This window comes from Jaculus jaculus, chromosome 1 (assembly GCF_020740685.1).
Source record: "Jaculus jaculus isolate mJacJac1 chromosome 1, mJacJac1.mat.Y.cur, whole genome shotgun sequence".
NCBI lineage: Eukaryota > Metazoa > Chordata > Mammalia > Rodentia > Dipodidae > Jaculus > Jaculus jaculus.
This window is the reverse complement of record NC_059102.1, coordinates 334,262,295-334,286,624: the sequence shown is the minus strand read 5'-3', so window position 1 is coordinate 334,286,624 and position 24,330 is coordinate 334,262,295. Positions and strand designations below refer to the sequence as shown.

Genomic DNA, 24,330 nt, shown 5'->3' with positions numbered 1-24,330 from the left:
TGTCTGTGGGATCAGGAGCTTTCAGGGGAGGGGTGTCTGAGAGCTGGGGAGTCTCTCAGGGGTGGCGAGGAATGTCTGAGGGGTGAGACATCTCTCAGGGGAGGGTGTCTGAGGTGTAAGCAGTCTCTCAAGGTAGGGGTGTATGAAAGGTGGGGTCTCTCAAGAGAGGAATGTAGTTAGGAGTCTGAGGAGTGAGGAGTTTCTCAGGGGAGAGACACCCTCAGACAACCCTCCCCTGAGAGACTCCCCCATCAGATACCCCTCCCTTGAGAAAATCCTCACCCTCAGACACCTCTCCCCTGAGAAACTCCTTGCCCCTCAGACACAGCTTCCTTAAGAGACTGCTCACCCCTCCTTTGAGATACTTCTTACCCCTCAGATACTCCTCACCCCTCAAGACACCCCTCCCCTGAGAGACTCCTCACCCCTCAGATAGCCCTCTCCTGAGAGATTCCTTGCCTCTCAATCCTCCTGAGAGGGGCTTCTGAGGGCCGAGGACTCCCCCAGGGGAGAGGTATCTGAGGGGCAAGGAGTGTCTCAGAGGAGTGGTGTCTGACGGGTGAGGGGTCTCCCATGGTAGGGGTGTCTGAGTTGGGAGGAGTCTCCCAGGGTAGGGGGACTATGCATAGAAGAAACACTCCCACTGCAAAAAGAATAAATGGAGGCACAGCAAGTTAAGATCAGATCAAAGCAAGACCAAAACCTGGCAGGGCAAACATGAAGTCCAGTAGCTCCACATCCATTATCTCAGGCTTGAGATGGAATCATCCGATCTCAAATGGGCTGAGAGCCCATCCTCTGAGCTCTGCTGGCTGCAGCCCACACTCTCTTGGGGTCTGCAGCTTTCTCAGCCAGTGTCCCATGGTTCTTCCATTAGCAACCTGGGGTCTCCACGGTAGCCTAAGCTTCACATTCATAGCTTCATGAAGTGGCTTTTCAGTCTCCTTGCCACACATTACCTGGCTCAAGGTGACATGACTCCCTCAACCCTGTATCTTTTGTGCCTGCAAAACCAGTGCCATGTGGATGATAGCCTCGGGCTTTGGAGACAGTTGGAGAAGTAGCCTGGCTCCCTTGGACCATGGGAGCATTGCATTGGCCTCTACCTGCCTTCAGGGCCCAAGAACACTCTCCTAGTCAGTTTAGAGCTTGGAACCGCTTCATAGCACGTTCATATTTGCATATCCACAAGATTGTCTGCCAAACAAGTTAGTTTATAACTTTTTTTTATTTTTTGATTTTTCGAGGTAGGGTCTCACTCTAGGCCAGGCTGACCTGGAATTCACTATGTAGTCTCAGGGTGGCCTTGAACTCACAGCAGTCCTCCTACCTCTGCCTCCCGAGTGCTGAGATTAAAGGCGTGTGCCACCATGCCCAGCTCAAATTTTTTAAAATATATAAAAAATTTCCCAATGTGAGAGGTAGGAGGATCGCTATGGGTTCAAGGCCACCCTGAGACTACATAGTGAATTCCAGGTCAGCCTGGCCTAGAGTGAGACCCTACCTCAAAAAACAGGAAACAAAACAAAAAACTTACTTTTACTTAGCAGCTACTTTTCCCCCTCTTTTATAATTCCCCAAATGGAAAATATTTGTTTTTCTTTGTTTTAATATTTGTTTTTTAATGTTTCATAAATCCTACAGGCTCTTTTAAAAAATATTTGTGGGGCTGGAGAGATGGCTTAGCGGTTAAGCGCTTGCCTGTGAAGCCTAAGGACCCCGGTTCGAGGCTGTTCCCCAGGTCCCACGTTAGCCAGATGCACAAGGGGGCGCACGCGTCTGGAGTTCGTTTGCAGAGGCTGGAAGCCCTGGCGAGCCCATTCTCTCTCTTTCCCTCTATCTGTCTTTCTCTCTGTGTCTGTCGCTCTCAAATAAATAAATTTTAAAAAATTTAAAAAAAACAAAAAATATTTGTGTGTGTGAGTGTGTGTATACTGGTTCTTTAATACTACATTCTTTTTAAATATTTATTTATTATTTATTTGACAGAGAAAGAGGGAGAGTGAGAGAATGGGTGTGCCAGGGCCTCTAGCCACTGCAAATGAACTCCAGACACGTGCGCCCCTTGTCCATCTGGCTAAAGTGGGTCCTGGGGAATCGAACCAGGGTCCTTTGGCCTTGCAGGCAAATGCCTTAACCACCAAGCCATCCCTCCAGCCCAAATATTACATTCTTTATGCAATCTCAACTTTAGGAAACCCAATGTATAAACAACAGACCCCTTCAGCCATTTTTAAAAAAATATTTTTTTATTTATTTGAGAGAGAGAGAAAATGGGTGTACCAGGGCCTCTAGCCAGTGCAGACGAACTCCAGAGGCATGTGCCACCTTGTGCACCTGGCTTACCTGGGTCCTAGGGAATCGAACTGGTGTCCTTTGGCTTTGCAGGCAAGTGCCTTAGTTCTCCAGCCCCACCGTCAGCTATTTGTAAATAAATAAACTCTTTTGGTTTCTGTATGAGTGTATATCCTGGTGGACTGTGTCTCCTTGAGATCCATAAACTACTGCTTCCTTCCTTGCTGGGTCCATTCTAAAATCTTAGACTCTTTCTACTGTCCAAGTGTAACTAATTCCAGGACTTGTTTTTAGAAAGGCATGCAAGAGCTGGGTCGAGATGCTCAGCAGCTAAAGGTACTTGCTGTAAAGCCTACCAGCCTAGGTTCAGCTCCCCAATGCCCACAGAACCAGATGCATAGAGGTGCACGAGTCTGGAATGCCTTTAAGAGGCCCAGACCCACCTGTACTCCTTTTTCTCTCCCCAACTTGTGTGCAAATTTAAAAAAAACCATATATACAAAATTAGCATTAAAAATAAATTTATTTCAAGGTTTGAAATAATAAAGAGTAATAAACATTGAGAGAAACTGTAAAAACAGCACAACCAGAACACAGATGGCGACATGACACAGGAACCAGCCAGCCGACGCCCGTACGGACATTCCTAAAACAAGCGTACTTGCGAAGGCAGCTCCAACATTCTCCAAGGATAAAAGAACTCAGTATCCTTCCTAGAACATTTAAGCTTCACACAGGTGATCATTTCTATCCCTCTTCACAAAGTCCTGACACAGAACTACATGATATCCTTGTTTGGTTTATTATCCACAATTCACTCAAAATACAGAAAAATCACAATTCATTTTGTTATTATTACATTGTATTTCATCCTCTTTATGAAAAAGGAAAAATAAAGTATATAAGGATATGCTTCTCAGATATAAGTATTTCAACTTTTATCTGCAATTTGTTCAAAGCTTTGGAACTCAACAATATACAGCTATTTTAAACAACACTGACAATCTAAAAATAGAAACAATTATGTACCAGGAGACACACTGACATATTCTGGTCATTTTATCCTGTAATATAAACATCAAAAGAAGGTACTAATTGCACAAATTCTGCCGAGCTTCTTCTACAGACTGACCGTAAACACTGAGCAGAGATTTCAAAGCCCTGTCTCTACACGGGGCCAGTCACAGTTGTTCATCCACTTGTCCAGAGGATTTTCTGTAGCTCGAATTCTCTGGCTGGATTTAGACTAAGGTACAGTGATTTGTTCTACTCCATGATGAGTGACAATATTTTTTAAAAGATCTTTGAGATCAAAGTGAATACAATGATTTCACGGACTGGGAAAATGTTGTCTGAGAAATTCAGTGACTTTTCCAGTTATTACTGTGACAGAAACATGCCTAGGACAAGGAAGCAAACTTCCTAATCCTTAGCTATGCATGCTCTTTTAGTAACATTTTCCAGTGTCAGATTCTACATAATTTATAACCATTTACCGAAAGACAATATTAAAAAAATCAAGATAAATCAAGGCATAACTGTTTAAATTAAAGTTGTTATTTGCTTCAAGCATTTGTGACCTGACTGGCTTTTTTGTGTGAACGAACATTATGTAAGTAATGTGGGTGATCAAATGTCATTGCAGTAGTCTAGAATCAGGACACCAACATTGAAAGTCTCACTGTAAACAAAACACAGTAGGCACTGTGAAAATATATTTGGTCTAGTCTCCTTCCCTTGAGCATGGACAAGAGCAAACCACTCCCGCAGAGTGGCGACTACACGTACTCTGCGGGGAAGTGAGGGAAAGAATCCTGCCCAGTGCTGGTGGGCGTGCGCTCCTCAGAGGAGAGCTAGCTGTCAGCAAAGTGATACCACTCAACTGGGACAGGCAGCATTTCAAGGGGCCTCCACTCAATGGTGACACCTGGGTTACGTGGTGTTATCACACATTTCCTTATCTCATGAATCTTCAAGGCAAAATACAGGATGTGATTAAAAACAAACTGTGAAGGGCTGGAGGGATGGCTTAGTGGTTAAGGCATTTGCTTGCAAAGCCAAAGAACCTTGGTTCAATTCCCCAGGACCTATGTTAGCCAGATGCACAAGGGAGGGTGCACGCGTCTGGAGTTCGTTTGCAGTGGCTGGAGGCCCTGGCGCACCCATTCTTTCTCTCTCTCTCTCCCTCTTTCTCTGTCAAATAAATAAATAAAAATTAAAAAAAACCAAAAACATGAAATAGCCAGTGACATGTAAGGAGCCCAAATGGACCAAGGGTCTAAAGCCATTCAAGTTGTACAACAGAAACAACAGAGCTAGCGTTTGTTTCCTATGGGGGCAGCACGGAAAGGACCAGGAGGACGGGCCTGTGTCTCAACTCCTCAGCTCAATTACAGTGTCATCTCAAGCCACAGTCATGGGGACACCTGCGCACAGAACCATTTTGTGACTAGTGACAGTACCTGTTACTACACACCGTAACAAGAGCGTAAGAAATGGGGAAAGCCCAACAGCTCATCCGGGAGCCTGTTCACAACACTGTCCTCTGAAGAGCAGTCAGAGGCATCACGCTGGTCAACTATGCTGACACTGTTGGTGGTCAGCCCAATGGACAGGTATCAGTTTACAAGTACAGTGGACATTTGGTCTACTGTGTTAAGTGTACATATCAGTGGCATGTACTCTTGTGTGCCTTGTAGGGACTAGACCCCCACATTATCACTTTGGAAAGATTGCTAGTAAAGTGTCTGTTTTCTACAAAAACACTTACTTCTGAAAGTATATGTCAAAAAACCTTTCAGACACAGTACCAGCTGGGAACAGGCCACCAGCTAGATCAATGGCAGTGTGGACATGATGGAAGCAGAAGCACGTACTTCCTGGTTTCGGTGTGTGTGTATGTGCACGCTTGAGCATGCCCCATGCGTACGCATCAGAGACCCAACCAAGGACGGTATCTGGAGTCCTTTTCTGCCCCCCACTGGAGTTAGCCTCGGGGTGGGTTTTTCCTTGAGCAGTCGAGCCCCTCACTGAACTCAGAGCTGTCATGTTCAGTCAGCCGGCTGACCTGCGAGCTCAGTGATCTGTCTCTGCCCCTCTCAGGACCGGGGCAGCAGGTGTGCGTGGCCATGGCCAGTTTTGTACCTGGGTGTGGGGGTCAGACTCAGGCCCTCATGCTTGAGTGGATGCACTCTTACTCGCCGGGCCATCTCCCAGTCCAGCAGAAGATTTTTAAGCAAAATATTGCTTAAATTAATAACTAAACAAAAATAACAAGTTCATGTAGTGTTCATCCAATAATGCCAAGTAAAGTAAGTGTCCATTGCCATCCTTAGAAACCCACCTTACTGTTCCTACAGTGCTCTGAAAATCACCATGCCATATCCCAACTGCTGAGGGGCCACAACTCTTTCCTCTTCAAAGCGATGCTTCTGATTGCTTAGAAAATGTAATTGGTTTTGGATCTTGATCCATGGGACTATCAACTGGCACCTGTAAAAACATCAGAATATAAGATGCTAATTAACAGATCAATGGCAGGCTCAAAATAAATGCTGACTAAATAAGAGTGAGTTTATACACACTATGTGCACTTTGTAAATCAGAAAAGCACCCATGAACTGGGCTGGGCATAAGGCGTCTGCTGCGCAAGCCTGAGAGCCTGGGCTCCAATGCGATGCCAGCGTGCGCATATCAGGTGAGGGAGCGTGTGCGCGGCCAGAACTGCAGCTCTCGGGAGGTGGGACCAGCAGGTCCTGGGCGAGCTGGTGGGCCGGATGAACTGAACCAATGACGCAGGTAGTGACTGAGGAAGAAAGCTGATGTCTGTGACCTCTTGCCTCCACACACACGCTCACACACGCGCACACATACCCAAACACATGAACTCACACAAAAAGAGAAATTACTTACAGCTTTAATGTCACCATTTGTCCGTCCTGTATTTATGTTGTGTCTTCTCAGGTCAGACTTGATCAGTGCTGAAACAGAAGCACAAAAGAGTTACTATGAAGGAATTACTTGTTCCTTAGTCTTTCTTTCGCATTATCAAATGTAACACACTGTAAGACCATCATAGTCAAGCAAACACCTTAACCACCGAGCCATCTCTCTAGCCGAACACCATCATATGCAACATTGCTTTTAACTAGCAAATCATCCATCAGTAAACAAATGTGGTATGCAAGGAGCCAGTTCTGAAGAGAAATCACATTCTGTTCCTAAGAGATTCTTCACTTTAAGAAAATAACACGTAAAGCCGGGTGTGGTGGCAGCGCATACCTTTAATCCCAGCACTTGGGAGGCAGAGGCAGGAGGACCGCCATGAGTTCGAGGCCACCCTGAGACTACATAGTGAATTCCAGGTCAGCCTGGGCTAGAGAGACACCCTACCTCAAAAAAAAAAAAAAAAAAAAGAAAAAGAAAAATGTAAACAACTACATTTTATGGTAACAGTGACATTTTATAGAATTGTACATGAACAATGGGATTATGGGAGGAAAAACTGCATATGTCAATCAAAGGAAACCAGGGGAGGCTTGCCAGACAGATGCTTGAACTGAAATTTGAAAAATGAGTCAGGGCCTAGAGAGATGGCTCAGCAGTTAAAGGCACTTGCTTGCAAAGCCTAATGACCTGCATGCACCTGGAGTTCATCTGCAGTGGTAGGAGGTCCTAGCAAGCCCATATCCACTCATTCTCTCTCCCTCTCAAATAAATAAGTAAAAATACTTGAAAAATGAGTCAGAATTTGTCAGGCAGACAGGAATGAGGAATGCAAAGCAATCAGGGAAGAGCACAGTCTTTCTCAATCCTAGAGGCAGCCGGGATGACCTGAGCCTAAAACACAGGGAGGGTCTCAGGACAGGATGGGTGCCACGTCCCAAGGAGGAGAGCAACACCAGCAAGCCTATGCGGAGGGCAACCTGACACAGGAGGGTGACAGCCAACAAGGCCAGAGGCGGGAGCTCGGTGAGGCTGCACTGCGCGGACGGTCTACAAGGACTAAGTGCTCTCTCGTTTGTGGGTCTACCGCACCGGCGAGCTTCACAGGTTTGGGTTCAGGATGGGCGCTATGGTCCTTTTGCTTCTAGTTACAAGAAGTGCTTTTCTTTTTTTAAATTATTTTATTTTTTATCTTCTCACAATTTTTATTAACATTTTCCATGACTATAAAAAATAGCCCATGGTAATACCCCCCTGCACTTTTCCCTTTGAAATTCCGTTCTCCATCACATACAAGAAGTGCTTTTCTTTCCTCCTTCCCTTCCTTGCTCTCCCTGTCCCGAGATTAAGCCCAGAGGTCTGTGCATCCTTGGCAATCCCTCTAGCACTGGGCTACAACCCCAGCCAAGGCAGCACTTCTTGTAAGTCAGGCGAAGACTTACATTTGTCTGAGAAAGACTTCATTTCTCCTTTACTGCCGAAGGACAGCATTACTGGGTATTGTATCCCTGGCTAAGATTTTATACTCTGATTCCACCATCTTCTTCTGTCCTAACCTGCAGGTTTCCTGCTGAGAAATCTGTTAGTAGGTTAGTAGAGATTCCCTTATATGTGACTTGACATCTTTCTTTGCCACTTCGAAAATTTTCCTTCTCTTTGATTTTGGTCAGCTTAATTATCATGTTCCTGATAAGAGAACTCTTTGAATAAACTCTAGGGTTCTTTGAGTCTTGTTGATATAGAGGCCCACTCTTCTAAACATTAGGTAATACTGTTTCTTTATTTTTTTTTTAATTATATTTCTTGCCTTATAGTGGTGCCCGTCCCCCCAGTTTTTATTTATTGCCAGATATGATATACTAGGTTAGAAACATGTAAAAAAAAAGAGGGGGGGCTTTAGTAATATGGTAGCCAGGCATGGGGGGTGAAGCATCCTCTAGTCCTCTAATCGGGCCTATGCCTCACGTATGTGCTCTGACCCCACCACCTCCACCTTAGTTGGGACAGAATAGCCAGCGGGGATGGCGTTGTGCATCCCTCCTCCCATACAGACGTCTCAAGTGGAAGGACTTTCCTGCCATCAGTTAGGCTGCCACACCCCAGCAGCTAGACGCTGATTAAACAGCTTCTCTGGGGTCTGAATGGGGCTTCCTTCCCCTCACGCTTCATGAGAAGATCCACAGAAGTTCGTTGTTTTCATGCAATCTCATGTAATTGCTTAGCTATTAATCTGTTATTTGCTGTAGAGCAGCAACTTTCAAGTCTTGCATGACAGACTAGAACCTGTCCTGGGACTTCCTATGAAATCAACACCACTCTTTATATTTCTATTCCATTTACTAGTAGTGTTAGTAATTTGGAAAAACCATCAAGAGTTTGCCAGCAAAGCACTCAACATGTGGGAGACAATAATTAGCATTTTTAGATGACAAAGGCATCAATAAAAAACTATTATTATTTTTAATTAAAAAGATATTTTTAATTTCTGAATTAACTTGACTTTCATTTCTTAAATTAACTTGGAGCTTGATCTGAATTAATCTTCATGCATCTCATAAAATAATATGAAAATAGTGTAAAAACTGCTCCTCCCCCCTTTTTTTTGAGGGGGAGACATGGTATCACTATGTAGCCCAAGCTGGTGTTGTGTTCATGATGCTCCTACCTCACCTCCAAACTGCTGGGATTACATGTGTGCACAGCCGTGTTCCATGCTCTTAATTCTCTCCCCAAGGTTGACATAGAAATTAGCATTTCTTTACCAAGGTGAGTCAGAGAAACTCCTGCCTTTCTTCTTTTCCTTCTGACCACCTTTCTTGTCCTGCTTAGAGTTGGTGGTCAGCATTCTCTAACCTAACCTCAATTGTCACAGGTCAAAACCTATGACCTCAGGTCACTCCAGAGGCCTCCTTTCCCAGATTGGGGAAACAAACAAACCATGTTGGGATTCCACGTTCCATCCATTAGCAGCATGCATCATTGAGGAAGTCATCACCAAAGACTAAAACACAGGATCTGGAGATTTGACAGCCGGACACATGCAGGCCACAGTGGACAGAACACCCATGTACACTCCAGCTCCACAGGGACAGAACTCCCGTGTACACTCCAGTTACGCAGGGACAGAAGTCCCGTGTACACTCCAGTTACGCAGGGACAGAACTCCCGTGTACACTCCAGTTACGCAGGGACAGAAGTCCCGTGTACACTCCAGTTACGCAGGGAGAGAACTCCCGTGTACACTCCAGTTACGCAGGGACAGAAGTCCCGTGTACACTCCAGTTACGCAGGGACAGAACACCCGTGTACACTCCAGTTACGCGGGGAGAGAACTCCCGTGTACACTCCAGTTACGCGGGGAGAGAACTCCTGTGTACACTCCAGTTATGCAGGGACAGAAGTCCCGTGTACACTCCAGTTATGCAGGGACAGAAGTCCCGTGTACACTCCAGTTGCACAGGGACAGAACTCCCGTGTACACTCCAGTTACGCAGGGACAGAACTCCCGTGCACACTCCAGTTACGCAGGGACAGAAGTCCCGTGTACACTCCAGTTACGCAGGGAGAGAACTCCCGTGTACACTCCAGTTACGCAGGGACAGAAGTCCCGTGTACACTCCAGTTACGCAGGGACAGAAGTCCCGTGTACACTCCAGTTACGCAGGGACAGAAGTCCCGTGTACACTCCAGTTACACAGGGACAGAACTCCCGTGTACACTCCAGTTACGCAGGGACAGAAGTCCCGTGTACACTCCAGTTACGCAGGGAGAGAACTCCCGTGTACACTCCAGTTACGCAGGGACAGAAGTCCCGTGTACACTCCAGTTACGCGGGGACAGAACACCCGTGTACACTCCAGTTACGCGGGGAGAGAACTCCCGTGTACACTCCAGTTATGCAGGGACAGAAGTCCCGTGTACACTCCAGTTACGCAGGGAGAGAACTCCTGTGTACACTCCAGTTATGCAGGGACAGAACTCCCGTGTACACTCCAGTTATGCAGGGACAGAAGTCCCGTGTACACTCCAGTTGCACAGGGACAGAACTCCCGTGTACACTCCAGTTACGCAGGGACAGAACTCCCGTGCACACTCCAGTTACGCAGGGACAGAAGTCCCGTGTACACTCCAGTTATGCAGGGACAGAAGTCCCGTGTACACTCCAGTTGCACAGGGACAGAACTCCCGTGTACACTCCAGTTACGCAGGGACAGAACTCCCGTGCACACTCCAGTTACACAGGGACAGAAGTCCCGTGTACACTCCAGTTGCGCAGGGACAGAAACTCCTGTGCACACTCCAGTTACGCAGGGACAGAAACTCCCGTGCACACTCCAGTTACGCAGGGACAGAAACTCCCGTGCACACTCCAGTTACGCAGGGACAGAAACTCCTGTGTCCACTCTAGTTACACAGGGACAGAACTCCCATGTACACTCCAGTTACACAGGGACAGAACTCCCGTGTACACTCCAGTTACACAGGGACAGAACGCCCGTGTACACTCCAGTTACGCAGGGACAGAAACACACGTGCACACTCCTGCAACAGCACCTCCAGTCTACCTGTGTCTCTGCATCATACTGGCTACTTGGGTCCTTTGCGTAAAGCAACAAATGTAAGCCCAGGTGTTTCCTTGGTTCTGTCAGCCACTCTAGCAAATTAATGGGATTGTACTACTTGATCAGGAGCTCCAAAGGCTTAGGCTGGCAGAAAGATCTGAAGAGGAGCAATCTCAGGAACGTGGAGCTGCCCCTGGTGGACAGTGTGAGAACTGGGTAGAGCTACCGGACATCCAGCTACTGTCATTGCAGAATGCTTCCATATTGGTGGAAAGAACCCCCTGTACTCTCTGAGCTCACAGCAGTGCTGTGTCATGAATAGATGGTGAAGAGACTGAGACTGAGTTGGCTTTTCACTGTCCATTATGAGAGAAGCTAAGGAACTTGTGTAGTCACATAGCTGGTGAACAGCAGAATCAGAATCTGAGGCCAACTCCAGGCTTCTGTTGCTCTTGACAGGATGGTTCTGTGTTCTCTGCAGATTAACTAGACAGAATGAAAGCACCAAAATAAATTGCCAGATTTGAATCCTTAGAAGAAAACCATGTCCTGATTTTTACTCAGTTTTAACCAAACCAAGAAGCAATACACAAGAACACCAAGTATAGCGCACACAGTTTTGACAGAAAAGTACCAGTTACCTGTTAAAATGACGCCCAAAAGCATCCAAGCACAGAGGAAAGTGTTTCCTGCCATAGCACCATAGACTGATATGAGCTTTCCTTGAGCCAATGTGAACAAAATTCCAAATATCTAAAACAAAAGGAATCATTTTTATCAAAATCAGTTCTTTAAAACAGGTACATATTCTCCCCCTTAACTTTCATAACAATTTTCTTGATTTGGCTTTGACAAATAACCACTGAAAAGTAGGATTGGAGGCTGGGAACTTAACTCACTTGCTTACAAAGCCTGTTGATCTAGGTTCAATTCTCAATCACCCATGTAAACCAGACACAAAAAGTAGTGCAAATATCTGGTGTTCATCTGTAGCAGCAAGAAGCCCTAGCATGTCTATATGCACACAAACACACATATGCGAATGAATAAAAATAGCAATTTTTGGGGCTGGAGAGATGGCTTAGCAGTTAAGGTGTTTGCCTGCAAAGCCAAAGGACCCTGGTTTGATTCTCCAGGACCCACATAAAGCCAGACAGATGCACAAGGTGGCACACACATCTGGAGTTTGTTACCAGTGGCTAGGGGCCCTGGCATGTCCATTTTTCTCTCTATCTGCCTCTTCCTCTCTCTCACTCTCTCCAATAATAAATAAATTAATTAAATATTTTTTAAAAAACAATAATTTTCTTTGTATGATTTGGCCTCTAGAAACAACCACTGAAAAGTGGGACTGGGGGCTGGAGAGATGGCTCAGCAGTTAAAGGCACTTGCTTGCAAAGCATGTTGGCACAGGTTCAATTCCTCCAGCACCCACATAAAGCCAGATGCAAAAAGTAGCACATAGCCAAGTGAGGTGGTATATGCCTTTAATCCCAGCACTCAGGAGGCAGAGGTAGAAGGATCGCTGTGAGTTCGAGGCTACCCTGAGACTACATAGCAAATTTCAGGTCAGCCTGAGCTAGAATGAGACCCTGTCTTAAAATAAATAAATAAACAAAAGTAGCACATACATTTGGTATTCATTTGCAGTGGCAACAGACTTTGGTGCACACACACCCACAATAAATAAATAAATACCTAAAAAAATTTTAAAGCAGAATTGTTAAGCCATTAAAGTAAGATCAAATTCATTACCTGAACTACTTGGTAAAATAATTAACTGAGTTTTTGACGCTGGTGTGTGTGTGGCATATGTGCATTTTTACCTAGGCAGAGTCTCTAACTGATTCCAGACCTTTCTCCTTATTTGGCAGCCCTGTGATCTCTGATCTCTGCTCCTCACAAAATTCGGGTTAGAGGCATGTGGCCACACCCAGCGGCCTATATGGGTCCTGGGATTGGGCTTTAGCAGGACACTCAGGCTTCCTCAGGCCCTCGGGCTTACACAGGAAGTGCTTGTAAGTGCTCAGCCACCTCTCTAGCCCAGTTTTGTTTTTTGAGACAGGGTCTCATGTAGCCTAGGTTAGCCTCAAAATCATCTATGCAGCTGAGGCTGGCCTCAAACTCCTGATTCTGCTGTGCTGTGTAGGTGTGCATCACCATGCCTGGCTAATCACCTAAGAGAGCGCACATGCTTACCTGTGCAGAAGCATTAAGAAGACCAGATGATGTGCCCTCCGATTCAGGGTAAGTGATTTCAACAGCAAATTCAAAGCCCAAAGGCAGATAACCAGTCATGAAGAAACTAGAAAACAAAACAAACAAATGAGCAGACAGACAGACAGGAAAGCAAATCCAGAGCAGTAATTACTAGAAGGGCAACGTCACCTCACTCTACTTCAGAGGCCTGTTCTAATGACGGAGTGAGCCAGTTAATATTCTGAGGTTGCTATATGAAGGAAGTACCACTGGCCAATCCACCCAAGTTCACAAGAACTGCAAAGAAAAACAATTTCTAGGTGCTTTTTGGAGAAAAAGTTAGTTCTACTTTTTGTAAATTGACTTTGTTTGTTTGCGGCAGTGCTGGGGATACAGCCCAGGACCTTTCAAGGGGTAGAAAAGCACTCTACCACGGCTCTGCAGCCCAAGCCAATGTCTCTATGGGCAGAGAGTTCATTTGGACTAATAAGGCATAGCCACTTTTCATCAACAGCATGCCACAAGCCCATTTTAAGTTTTAAAGCTTTTGTAGTTCTGAAGAATTTATACATTTGTGTGCACAGGACATAACTTTTAGTGTCCAAAATAAAAGAACCTTTGGATGAGCTTAAGAAAATTAAAAACCAGAGAAACAAGACTTGAACATTGCAGCAGCACGGTGTCATCAGTTTGAAAGCGCTGATACCTACCCCAGGATCCCTCCAGTAACAAACACCACGATAATGTATCCGCAGTCCAACGTGAAAGTAAATATCACCATCCCAATGAAGGAAAAAATGTATACCGTCAAAGTTGTCTGTCTAAAACAAAATCAAAACTGTTAGCTTTTATTTTTTTCTGATTGTCCTAAGACTCATAAAGATAATGTGGCTAGCTTCTCTATTAATGCAGTAATAAATCTTAACTTTAGAAACCTAGTCTCTTCTGATCCGTGGGGAAACATGGGCTTTAAAGACGACGTGAATGGTTCGCAGAGGCAGGCAAACCCACACATCCCCTCAGTGCTCAGACCGGAGGGACACACCTGCATGAAGTCATGTCTAGGCTGTTAAGAAGAGAGAGGTCGCTAGTCCTGCTCCAAGATGCACATTACATTTTCTCTCTTCCAAATGCTTTCTCTATAGCTTACCAATTCTCTCCCTTATCATTTATACCTATATAATGGGCACATCAAGTTTTTTTAAATATTTTTTTCCTTTTTATTTATTTCTTTGACAGAGAAAGAGGGAGAGAGACAGAATGGGTGCATCAGGGCCTCCAGCCACTGCAAATGAACTCCAGGCACATGTGCCCCCTTGTGCATCTGGCTAACGTGGGTGCTGGGGAATTGAACCTGGGTCCTTTGGCTTTGCAGGCAAATATCATAATTGCTAAGCCATCCCTCCAGCTCAAGTTTAGTCTTTTAAGTTATCATTTAACTTTCCACCTGAAAATGGGCCATGTGGTCTGAAGGAGAGGAAACATATATTGCTGGCCAAGAGGGAGCCACATAACAGAAGTTGGGCAAATGAATGGCAGTTATCTTAAGAAGAAAGCTACAGTGATAAAACATACAAATTTTTACCTGTACGTTTCCTAAGTACATGATGGACCAAAATTACTAAGAAAGTGGATGTGGTAGCACATACCTATAATCCTACTACGTGGGAGATCAAGGATTGCTGCAAGTGTGAGGCCAGTTGGCTTATGTGGTGAGATCCTGGCCAGCCAAGCCTACATAGTGAGACCTTGTCTCACCTGAATCTGAAGGCAGGAATGAGTTTCCCTCTATGATGAATCCACAGTAAGTGTGTCTTACATCATGGGAGAATTTCAAGATCACAGACACTTTTTAAAGGGTTTAGAATAACAGTAGAAACTAACTGTGGACCTTGAAAGGTATATTACGACACAATTTCATATTTCATTCCATTTACTTATTTACTCAAAGTTCCTTCCATTCATTCATTTTCCAAAGCAGATAGGGAAGTTTTGGTCTATTAAGAAAAGTGTCTGTTCCTTTAGGGCCACCAGCAACAGCTGCTTCTTCTGAAGCTCTTCCTTGGTCTCCCAATTCTATCTTTAACTCTTTTTAAAAAATAATTTCTGTAATATTTTATAATTTACTTGAGGGAGAGAGAGGAAGAGAGAGAGGAAGACAGAGAGAGCAAGTATGGCAAGCACCAGGGCCTTCGGACACTGCAAGCAAACTCCAGACACATGCATCACTTGGGCATCTGGCTTTACATGAGGACTGGAGAATGGGACTCAGGCTTTGCAAGCAAGTGCCTTTAACTACAGAGCCATCTCTCCAGTAACTCATTCACTCTTTTATGTTCTCATTGTTTTTTTTATTGTTATTTGATATAGGGCCTCATGAAACATCTTTAATACTTGTACCATACAATACTCTCTTCCTCATTCACAGGAAAATGCCTGGCTTACAGTTTATACTCATGTAACCCAGGCTGGACTGAAACTCTCCATGTAGCCAAGGATAACCTTATACTTCTGCTCCCCCACGTCCAACTCTTGAGTGCTGGGATTATAGGCGGGCACCTCCACAGCAGGATTATGCAGTATTAGAAATTAGGCAAACACTCTACCAGTTGAGCCACATCTCTGGCCCTATGTTTACTAGTTCCAAACAGATGGACAATTAACATGGCATTTCATATTATATTACATATAGTCAAGTCATTTCATATTATATTACATATAGTCAAGTGGTACTATGGCTTGGGAAATTTTAGGCTTTTTTGTAAACAACAACAAAAAAAGAGCCTTATGCTCAACAATAAGTTTTTTAGAAAAAAAAACAAAAACTTTCTTTTTAAGTCCACAACATAGAAAGAGAACAAAAGGGGCTGGAGAGATGGCTTAGTGGTTAAGGCACTTGCCTGTGAAGCCTAAAGACCCAGGTTTGATTCCCTAGAACCCACATAAGCCAGATGCTCACGGTGGCACAAGCATCTGGAGTTCACTGATAGCGGCTGGAGGTCCTGTCACAGCCATTTTCTCTCTTTCTCATACACAAATAAATAAATACAGGATAAAATCTGTCAAAATTCAAGTGCTAATTCCAGTGCTTAGATGGCTGAGGCAGGAGGATTGTTGTGAGTTCAAGGACAACTTCGGTTAGAGTGGGTTCTAGGTCAGCCTGGGCTAGAGTGAGACCCTACCTTGAAAAACAAAACAACAACAACAAAAAGCGTAGATTAGTGAAAATTTTGCTCCAAGTATTGGTCAGGCATGGTGATGCTGTTGTAATCCCAGCACTTGGGAAGTTGAGGCCAGCCTGGATTACCTACTAAGAATCTGTCTCAAAACGAAGAAAAAGGCTGGAGAGATGGCTTAGTGGTCAAGCACTTGCCTGTGAAGTCTAAGGACCCTGGTTTGAAGCTTGATTCCCCAAGACCCACATTAGCCAGATGCACAAGGAGGCACAAACGTCTGGAGTTCATTTGCAGTGGCTGGAGGCCCTGGTGCGCCCATTCTCTCTCTCTCTGCCTCTTTCTCTCTCTGTCACTCTCAAATAAATAAAAATAACAAAAAGAAATTGAAGAAAAAAAGCTGGGTGTGTTGGCACATGTCTTTAATCTCAGCACTCATACATTCAAGACCACCCTGAGAATACATGTGAATTCCAGGTCAGCCTGAGCCACAGTGAGACCCTACCTTGAAAAACCAAAAAGAAAAAGAAAAGAAGAAATGCAATTTAATCCCTTTAGCTACACCCATACTTACTTGTATGTCTTGGTATAATCCAGCCACAAGCCACAGAGAATGGAGCCCACCATTCCAGCTACGACCAGTGTTAGCCCGATCCTTCCAGCATTCACTTCTTCCCCCTAAAACAATTTGCAGAAGTTAACAAAATACTTCTAATTCAAATTGACTATTCATTTTGTTATGCCTTCACATGGTCTATGGGAATAAACAGATAAAATTAAGCACAATGACAGGAAGATTCAGTACACAGATCAGAGTTGGTGTGGAGGGTGTAAAAACAGGAAAAGAAATCAGTAAGGGAAGAAATAAAAAAAAGGGGAAATTTTTCCTTGATCCTCCATGGTCTCACAGACAATGATTTGTTGTTGCTGCTTTGTTTTATTTTGTTTTGTTTTTCGAGGTATGGTGTCACTCTAGCTCAGGCTAACCTGGAATTCACTATGTAGTCTCAGGGTGGCCTTGAATTTACAGTGATCTTCCTACCTCTGCCTTCCAAGTGCAGGGATTAAAGGCGTGCGCCACCACGCCCAGCATGGACAATGATTTTTATTAGGATTCTGAAGCTAAAAAAAGTGGCTAAGTGCAAAGCTTATACACAGGACAACCCCCATCTCCTTCTTCTGGTGCCGTGTGTGTGTGTGTGTGTGTGTGTGTGTGTGTGTGTGTGTGTGTGTATGAATGCTCACCTGTGGGTGGATATATGCATGTCCACTTGCACGTGGAGGCCAGAGGCTAACATCAAATGTCTGCCTCAATTGGTTTCTACTTTGCTTAATGAGATATGGTCTCTCATCTGAGCCCATAGCACACCGGCTTGGCTAATCTACTTAGCCAACTTGCCTGGCAATCCTCTGTCTCTGCTTCCCCAGGGCTGAGATTATAGATGGTCACCACACCTGCCCAGCATCTGCATGGGTGATAGGGGTCCATACTCAGGCCCTGCCACCCATATCCTTTGAAAAGGGAAGAGGTCACTCACTACTAGATATCAGGACTGGAGAGATGGCTCAGTGGTTAAGGCGCTTGCCTGCAAGGCCTAAGGACCCAAATTCGATTCCCCAGTACCCACAAAAAGCCAGATGCACAAGGTGATGTATGTGGCTGAATTTGTTTGCAGTAGCTAGAAGCCATGGTATGCCCATTTTTTTCTCTCTCTCTAAGATAAATATTTTTTTTTAAAAAAAAAACAAGAGTCTATTTTAAAACAAAGAACTCTATACTACTTCATATTTATGCTCATGTCCCTTAAAAGGTTTTGCCCTTTTCCATATAACCAACAGCAATACTTTAAAAACTAAAGTATTAACATAGTGCTAATAATTTTTTTGTTCAATTTGTTTCATACTCTGGATTAAATGTGTTTAATAAAAATATAGGAGATCAATATTTTCAACTAAGCTTGCACACCAGGCTCAAAAGACCAGACCAAACCAGAATGGAACCAGCAATCAGGAACCCAGTCCCTCTGTTTTAATCAGCTTCTCATGGCTGGGACAAACGTCCAACCAGACACAGCTTATGGGAAGAAGGGGTTTATTTCAGGTTTACCAAATCCAAGGAGACATCATCAATGGTGGAAAAGGCTGACTCACTTCAGCATGTATCACAGCACAGACATCACCAACGGCCAGCACCAGAAACCTATCAGAGCTCAAACTGCTCCGTACAAACCTATTCGGGCTGGACTCAAGATCCACCCCAGTGATACCTCTTCCAGTCAGGTTGCTAGAGAGCCAAATTATAAGCTCAATTCTTTTTTTTAAAAAAAATTTTCGGACTTATTTTTATTTATTTATGTGAGACAGCGGTGGGGGGGGGGGAGAAAGAGTGAGAATGGGTACGCTAGGGCTTCCAGCTACCGCAACAAACTCCAGACCTGTGCTACCATGTGCATGTGGCTTACATGGGACCTGCAGAATCAAACCTGGGTCCTTAGGCTTCACAGGTAAGTGCCTTAACCACTAAGCCATCTCTCCAACCCACCTCCCCCTTTTAAAATTTATTTTGAGGGAGAGAAAACGGGCAGGCCAGGGCCCTCAGCCACGGCAAATGAACTCCAAGCACGTGCACCCCTTGTGTGCGCATGCAACACTGTGCACCTGCGTCACTGCGTCTGGCTGTGTGGGACCTGGAGATTCAAACATGAGTTCTTAGGCTTTGCAGGCAAGTGCCTTAACCACTGAGCCATCTCTCCAGCCTCTACAAGCTCAATTCTTAATCAAAACACCCGAGTCTATGGGGCCATTCAAACTACCACGCCATCTGAGGACCATGTGCCTGCTGCGCATCAGCCTTGCCCTGCCGCAGCTCGCCTCCCCTGCTTGCTGTCCTGTATCAGTTCCTGCCTCCTCTACGTGGCTTCTCAGAGTACTCTGCTGAACTTTTAGATAGCATGCTGCCTGGTTCAATTTAATCTTTAACTTTACAGAACATTTTAAACAAATATATTGCTAATTAATACAATTATGAATTTTTTATAGCATCAATGTCATAAGCCTAATATTGCGACCATGTTAACAGGAATGATATTGCTAAAGGAAAACCTGGTCAAGCATACGACATAAAAGGTGAAGCTGGCTGGGCATGAGGTACACACTGAAATCCCAGCTCGGGGAAATGGGAGCAGGAGGTCCCGCTGCTCTTTACAAGGGTGAGGCCAGCCTGGCTGACAGCAAACTCCAAGCTGGCCACAGCTCACAGTGAAAATTGTCTCAAAAAATCACAACATCCTTGGGAGGCTGAAGTAGAAAGACTGCCATGAGTTTGAGGCCTGGGCTAGAGTGAGACTGCTTCAAAAAACCAAACTAAAACCTAAAACCCCCAAACCTTACCTTATAACTTTCCAGTATCATTTGATTCAGCAATGTTGAAACTGAGTAAAATGCTCCAGTCATGATACCTATAATAGTAAAAGGAAAAATGTATCATTTACTATGTGACAAATGACAAAATCAAAACTAATGCCGGGGACACTGCTGATTGAGACTACTGGTGACTGTCCCCCGCAGCCTGCACAGCACTGTCCAGGACTATGACAGCCGGCCAGCAGGGAGAGGGTGAGACAGCGGTGTCGCGTTCCCCAGTCACTTATTCTCGGCACGTTGGTGAGTCTCCTCAGTAGCCTCTGCCATTTGTAAAAGTAAGCTTCTTGGCCGGGCGTGGTGGCGCACACCTTTAATCCCAGCACTGGGGAGGCAGAGGTAGGAGGATCGCCACGAGTTCGAGGCCACCCTGAGACTCCATAGTGAATTCCGGGTCAGCCTGGGCTCTAACCAAATGTGAAAGCAATGCTAATCTGTAGAGGGCAACTTAATGATTACAACATACCCATTTAGCCAAATAACATTAGTAGCTTCCCTGCTAGGGCCTATGACCTCCCCAGGTACAGGCTTTTGACTAAGTTTTCAGTACCAGGCGTGACTTTCATCCGATGGAGTGGGACTCAAATCCAACCACAGGGCAGTTGATTAACCCCGTAACAGTCATGCTACTGCTGCACCAGTGGGCACACCTTGCCTGGCTGCTTTGTGGTGTAACTTACAGATTACAGAGGGGCTAGAAAGAACAAGAGCCAGAGGATGGTGAGGAGTACTTTGAATTGCTGCTATCTTCCAGACAAAGTGGCCACTGCATTTGTGATCACACAGTGTCACTATACACAGGACCCGAATAAAATTGGGCCCATTAGCATTTAGTCATGAATGATGGAGAAGGGGAAAACAAACCAACAAAAAGATATCAAAATAGAAGAGGAACTAGCTTAGCTAGAAAGAAAAAGGGATTTACTGGAAGGGGAAAGAGGGTCAAAAGAAGATAATGGGAGAGGATTGTGATCAAGATACATTATATAGAAGAAGGAGGAAAAGAAAGATACATTATATGCACATATGAAAATTATCAATAAAGGTTAAAAACAAACAGTAATAAACTGCCATTCTCTTTCAGAATGTGGACTAATCCTTAATACTTAAAATTTACTAGATCTACTGCTGGCCTGACAACCTGCACCAGGAAGAAGGGAACAGACACCAAGAACACTCAAAACCTTTACAGCAGAAATCCAGCTGCAGCGAGCTCAACACTAAAGTAGACTCAGAGCAAACTTTCCCAGGCTCAGGTAACAGTGCAGCAGAGGGGCAGAAAGACCATAAGAAAAGCCGGCCACAGTGCGCACGCCTTTAATCCCAGCACTTGGGAGGCAGAGGTAGGAGGACTGCAGTGAGTTCGAGGCCAGCCTCAAAATACAGAGTGAATTCCAGGACAGCCTGGGCTAGAGTGAGACCCTACCTCGGAAAACCAAAAAAAAAAAAAAAAAAAAGATTGTAAGAGCCACAAAGTGGTTAGGAGTATCCCAAGGTATTGCCCCCACACCACATACACACATATTGCTGCATTTACAATCCCATAGTGAATACCAATAATCCCACTGAGGAGGGCCCTAAGTGGAATGGGGGCAGAGAAAAGGGACATAGAGGATAACACAAAAGGGATGGAACCAACACATAATTCGTCTATATAGTAAAGTTCCTAATAAATGAAATAATTTTAAAAAATTCCTAGAGATGTATACTATGAGTTAGACCTGATTTATGTGTGCCCCTCAAAGATTCATGGGCTAGAATCTTGGTCCTCAGTATGGGTGGAACCAGAAGCAGTGGACCTTTCAGAGGTGGGACCTAGAAGAAGGTAACAAGGTCACGGGGCACCACTCCCAGACAGAGTTAACAAGGGTCTCACAAAGTCAGTTCTCACAAGAGGCGGCCATTATAAAGCAAGGCCACCCAACACACTGGTCCCTCTACACACAGCTATTTCCCACCCGTGTCGTGACGCGGCCAGGGGTCTTTGACCAGAGACTGAACAAATGGGCCTATCTATCTGATCTTGGTTGTACAGCTTCCAAATGTGAGTTTAATAAACCGATTTCTTCCCCAGTGTGTGCGTGCATGCGCCTATGTTCACGCGTGTGCGTGCAGAGGTGAGAGGGCACCCTTGGTGTGGTTCTTTTCCGAGATAGGATCTCTCACTGTGGAGCAGGTTAGTCTGGCCAGTGTGCCCCAGGGACCCTGCAGTTTCCACCTCGCCACCACTAAGATTACGAGCATATGCCATCATGCCTGGGGGACTCTGGGTATCAAATCAAGGTCTTCATGTTTGTATCACAAGCACCTCACTGACTGAGTTATCTGCCAAGTATGGTAACCCTCATCTTGATCTTGGTGCTTAGAATTTCATATATTATAGTGTATGTGTACTTAGAAACAATCAGAACTATTCTGCATATAAACTTTACAAAGTAGTGTATTATTTATACCCATCTGTAACCTGCTCTGGTCACTCAATATTATGGTTTTCAGATTTTAAAATAGTATTTGTATATGTGTGTGTGTTTGGGAGGTGTCAGGATCTTGCCACTGCAATTGAATGTCTGTCTGGCTTTATGTGGGTGGCTTCAGAATTGAACCCTGGCCAGCAGACTTTGCTGGCAAGTGTCTTTACTGCTGAGCCAACTCCTCAGGTCCAAATTCTAGGAATTTTATTTCCTTCTTGATTTCTTCAATGACTCATTCATAATTCAGTACTGTATTGTTTAATTTCCACGAGTTTATTTATGTTTTATGTATGTTTCTTGCTGTTGATTTATAACTTTATCCTACTGTGATCAGACAGAGTACGAAAGAATTATTTCAATTTTTGTATACGTTAAGATTTACTTTGTATCCTAATATATGGTCTATTTTAGAGAATGTTTCATGAGCTGCTGAAAAAGCTGTGCATTCTATAGATTGCGGATAGAATACTCTAGAAATGTCTTAGGTTCTCTATGATGTCGTTTAATCCCGATGCTTCTCTGCTTACTCTTGGCCTGTCAATTGGTGAGAGTGGGGTTTTGAAGTTGCTTTCTACTATGGTGCTTGGAGTCACCCATGACTTTCCATCTAGTATTGTTTGTTTAATGAAATTGTGTACACTCATGTTCAGTGCATATATGTTTAGAACTGCAATGTCCTCTTGTAGAATCGTTTCTTTTGTCATTATAAAGTGACCTTCTTTATCTCTTTTAGCTAATGTTGGTTTGAAGTCTATTCTGTCAGATATTAGAATAGGAACACCTGATGGTTTGGTAGGCTCATATGCTTAAAGTATTTTCCACTTTTTAAAAAATTTTTTTTGTTCATTTTTATTTATTTATATGAGAGTGACAGAGAGAGAAAGAGACAGATAGAGAGAGATTGAGAATGGGTACACCAGGGCATCCAGCCACTGCAAACGAACTCCAGACGCGTGCGCCCCCTTGTGCATCTGGCTAACGTGGGTCCTGGGGAATCGAGCCTCGAACCGGGGTCCTCAGGCTTCACAGGCAAGTGCTTAACCGCTAAGCCATCTCTCCAGCCCATATTTTCCATTTTTTCACTCTAAGGTAGTGTCTGTCTTTTATAGAGAGGTAAGTTTCTCAGAGGTAATAAAGAGAGGACCCAATCTTTTAATCCAGTCTGCAAATCTGTGTCTTTTGGTTGCAGTATTGAAACCATTGTATTAAGAGTTAGTTATTATCACAAAGTGTTTGCTAATTCTCATCTTTCTTCTTGATTTTGTAGTGCTTGCTATTTTTCTGTTTCACATTAGCTATTATTGGAATATAGTTTATTTTTCCTGTGGTCTCACATGTTTTTCCTTTTCTTCAGTCTGAAGGGTCCCTTTGGGTGTTTTCTGTAGAGCTGGCTTAGTGGCCATGTGTTCCTTCAGCCTGTTTTTGTCATGGAAAGTCCTTGTTTCTCCTCCAGCTTTGATGGGTAGCTTAGCTGGATAGAGTCATCTGGGCTGGCAGCTATTGTCTTTCAGAACCTAGAGGACATCATTTCAGCTCTTCTGGTTTTTAAACTCTGTGCTAATTGATCTGTGGCCCTGATGGACTTTCTTTCTAGGTGACTATGTGCTTTTCTCTCTTACTGCTTTCAATATGCTTTCTTTGGTTTGTACGCTTAGTAGTTTAATTATAATAAGGGGAGGAAAGGTCATGCTATAAATGCCTCCTGTGCCTGTACTGGCATCTTTTTCCCCAGTTCTGGGAAATGAGGTTCTTCTTCAGCACCCCAGATGGTTGATTTCTTCATAGTGTTTCAAGTGTCTTCAAATTCCCACTCATACCTTCTTATTTGCTTGTCTTTCTCTTTGTTGGAATGTTTTAGCTCTTCCACCTTACCTTTTTTTAAAAAATAGAATGTGCACTTTATTTATTTATTTGAGAGAGAAAGAAAAGAAAGAGAGAGAGAGAGAGAGAGAGAGAGAGAGAGAGAGAGAAAATGGGCACACCAGGGCCTCCAGATGCATACGCCCCCTTGTGGATCTGGCTAACGTGGGTCCTGGGGAATCGAACCTTGATCCTTTGGCTTTGTAGGCATGCACCTTAACTGCTAAGCCATCTCCCCAGCCTTCTTCCACCTTATCTTTAAGCTCAGATATTCTTCCTTCTCCTTGATTGGTTTTAAGCTTTATCTTTGGTGATAAATCTTCATTCTACTTTGGGTTTATCTACTATATAATATTCCACAGTATGAATATATTTCAATTTAGTTATCTATGGTCCTTTAGTAGA

At 44.3% G+C, this 24,330-nt stretch overlaps 1 protein-coding gene across 2 annotated transcripts in view; it reads right to left on the bottom strand.

The window, feature by feature from the left end:
* Nucleotides 1–2,799: 2,799 nt before the first annotated feature.
* The window catches only part of Flvcr1 (FLVCR heme transporter 1), a 39,185-nt gene continuing 17,654 nt past the window's right edge, over nt 2,800–24,330 (bottom strand). For both annotated transcript variants that reach the window (XM_012951884.2, XM_045133088.1), the window contains exons 4-10: nt 19,565–19,632; nt 16,749–16,852; nt 13,712–13,822; nt 13,002–13,107; nt 11,444–11,555; nt 6,208–6,275; nt 2,800–5,787 (exon numbers count right to left, since the gene is read on the bottom strand). In XM_012951884.2, coding sequence (XP_012807338.2) covers nt 5,713–5,787; nt 6,208–6,275; nt 11,444–11,555; nt 13,002–13,107; nt 13,712–13,822; nt 16,749–16,852; nt 19,565–19,632 — 644 coding nt within the window. In that variant the 3' untranslated portion in view covers nt 2,800–5,712. The remainder of the gene's footprint in view (nt 5,788–6,207; nt 6,276–11,443; nt 11,556–13,001; nt 13,108–13,711; nt 13,823–16,748; nt 16,853–19,564; nt 19,633–24,330) is intronic.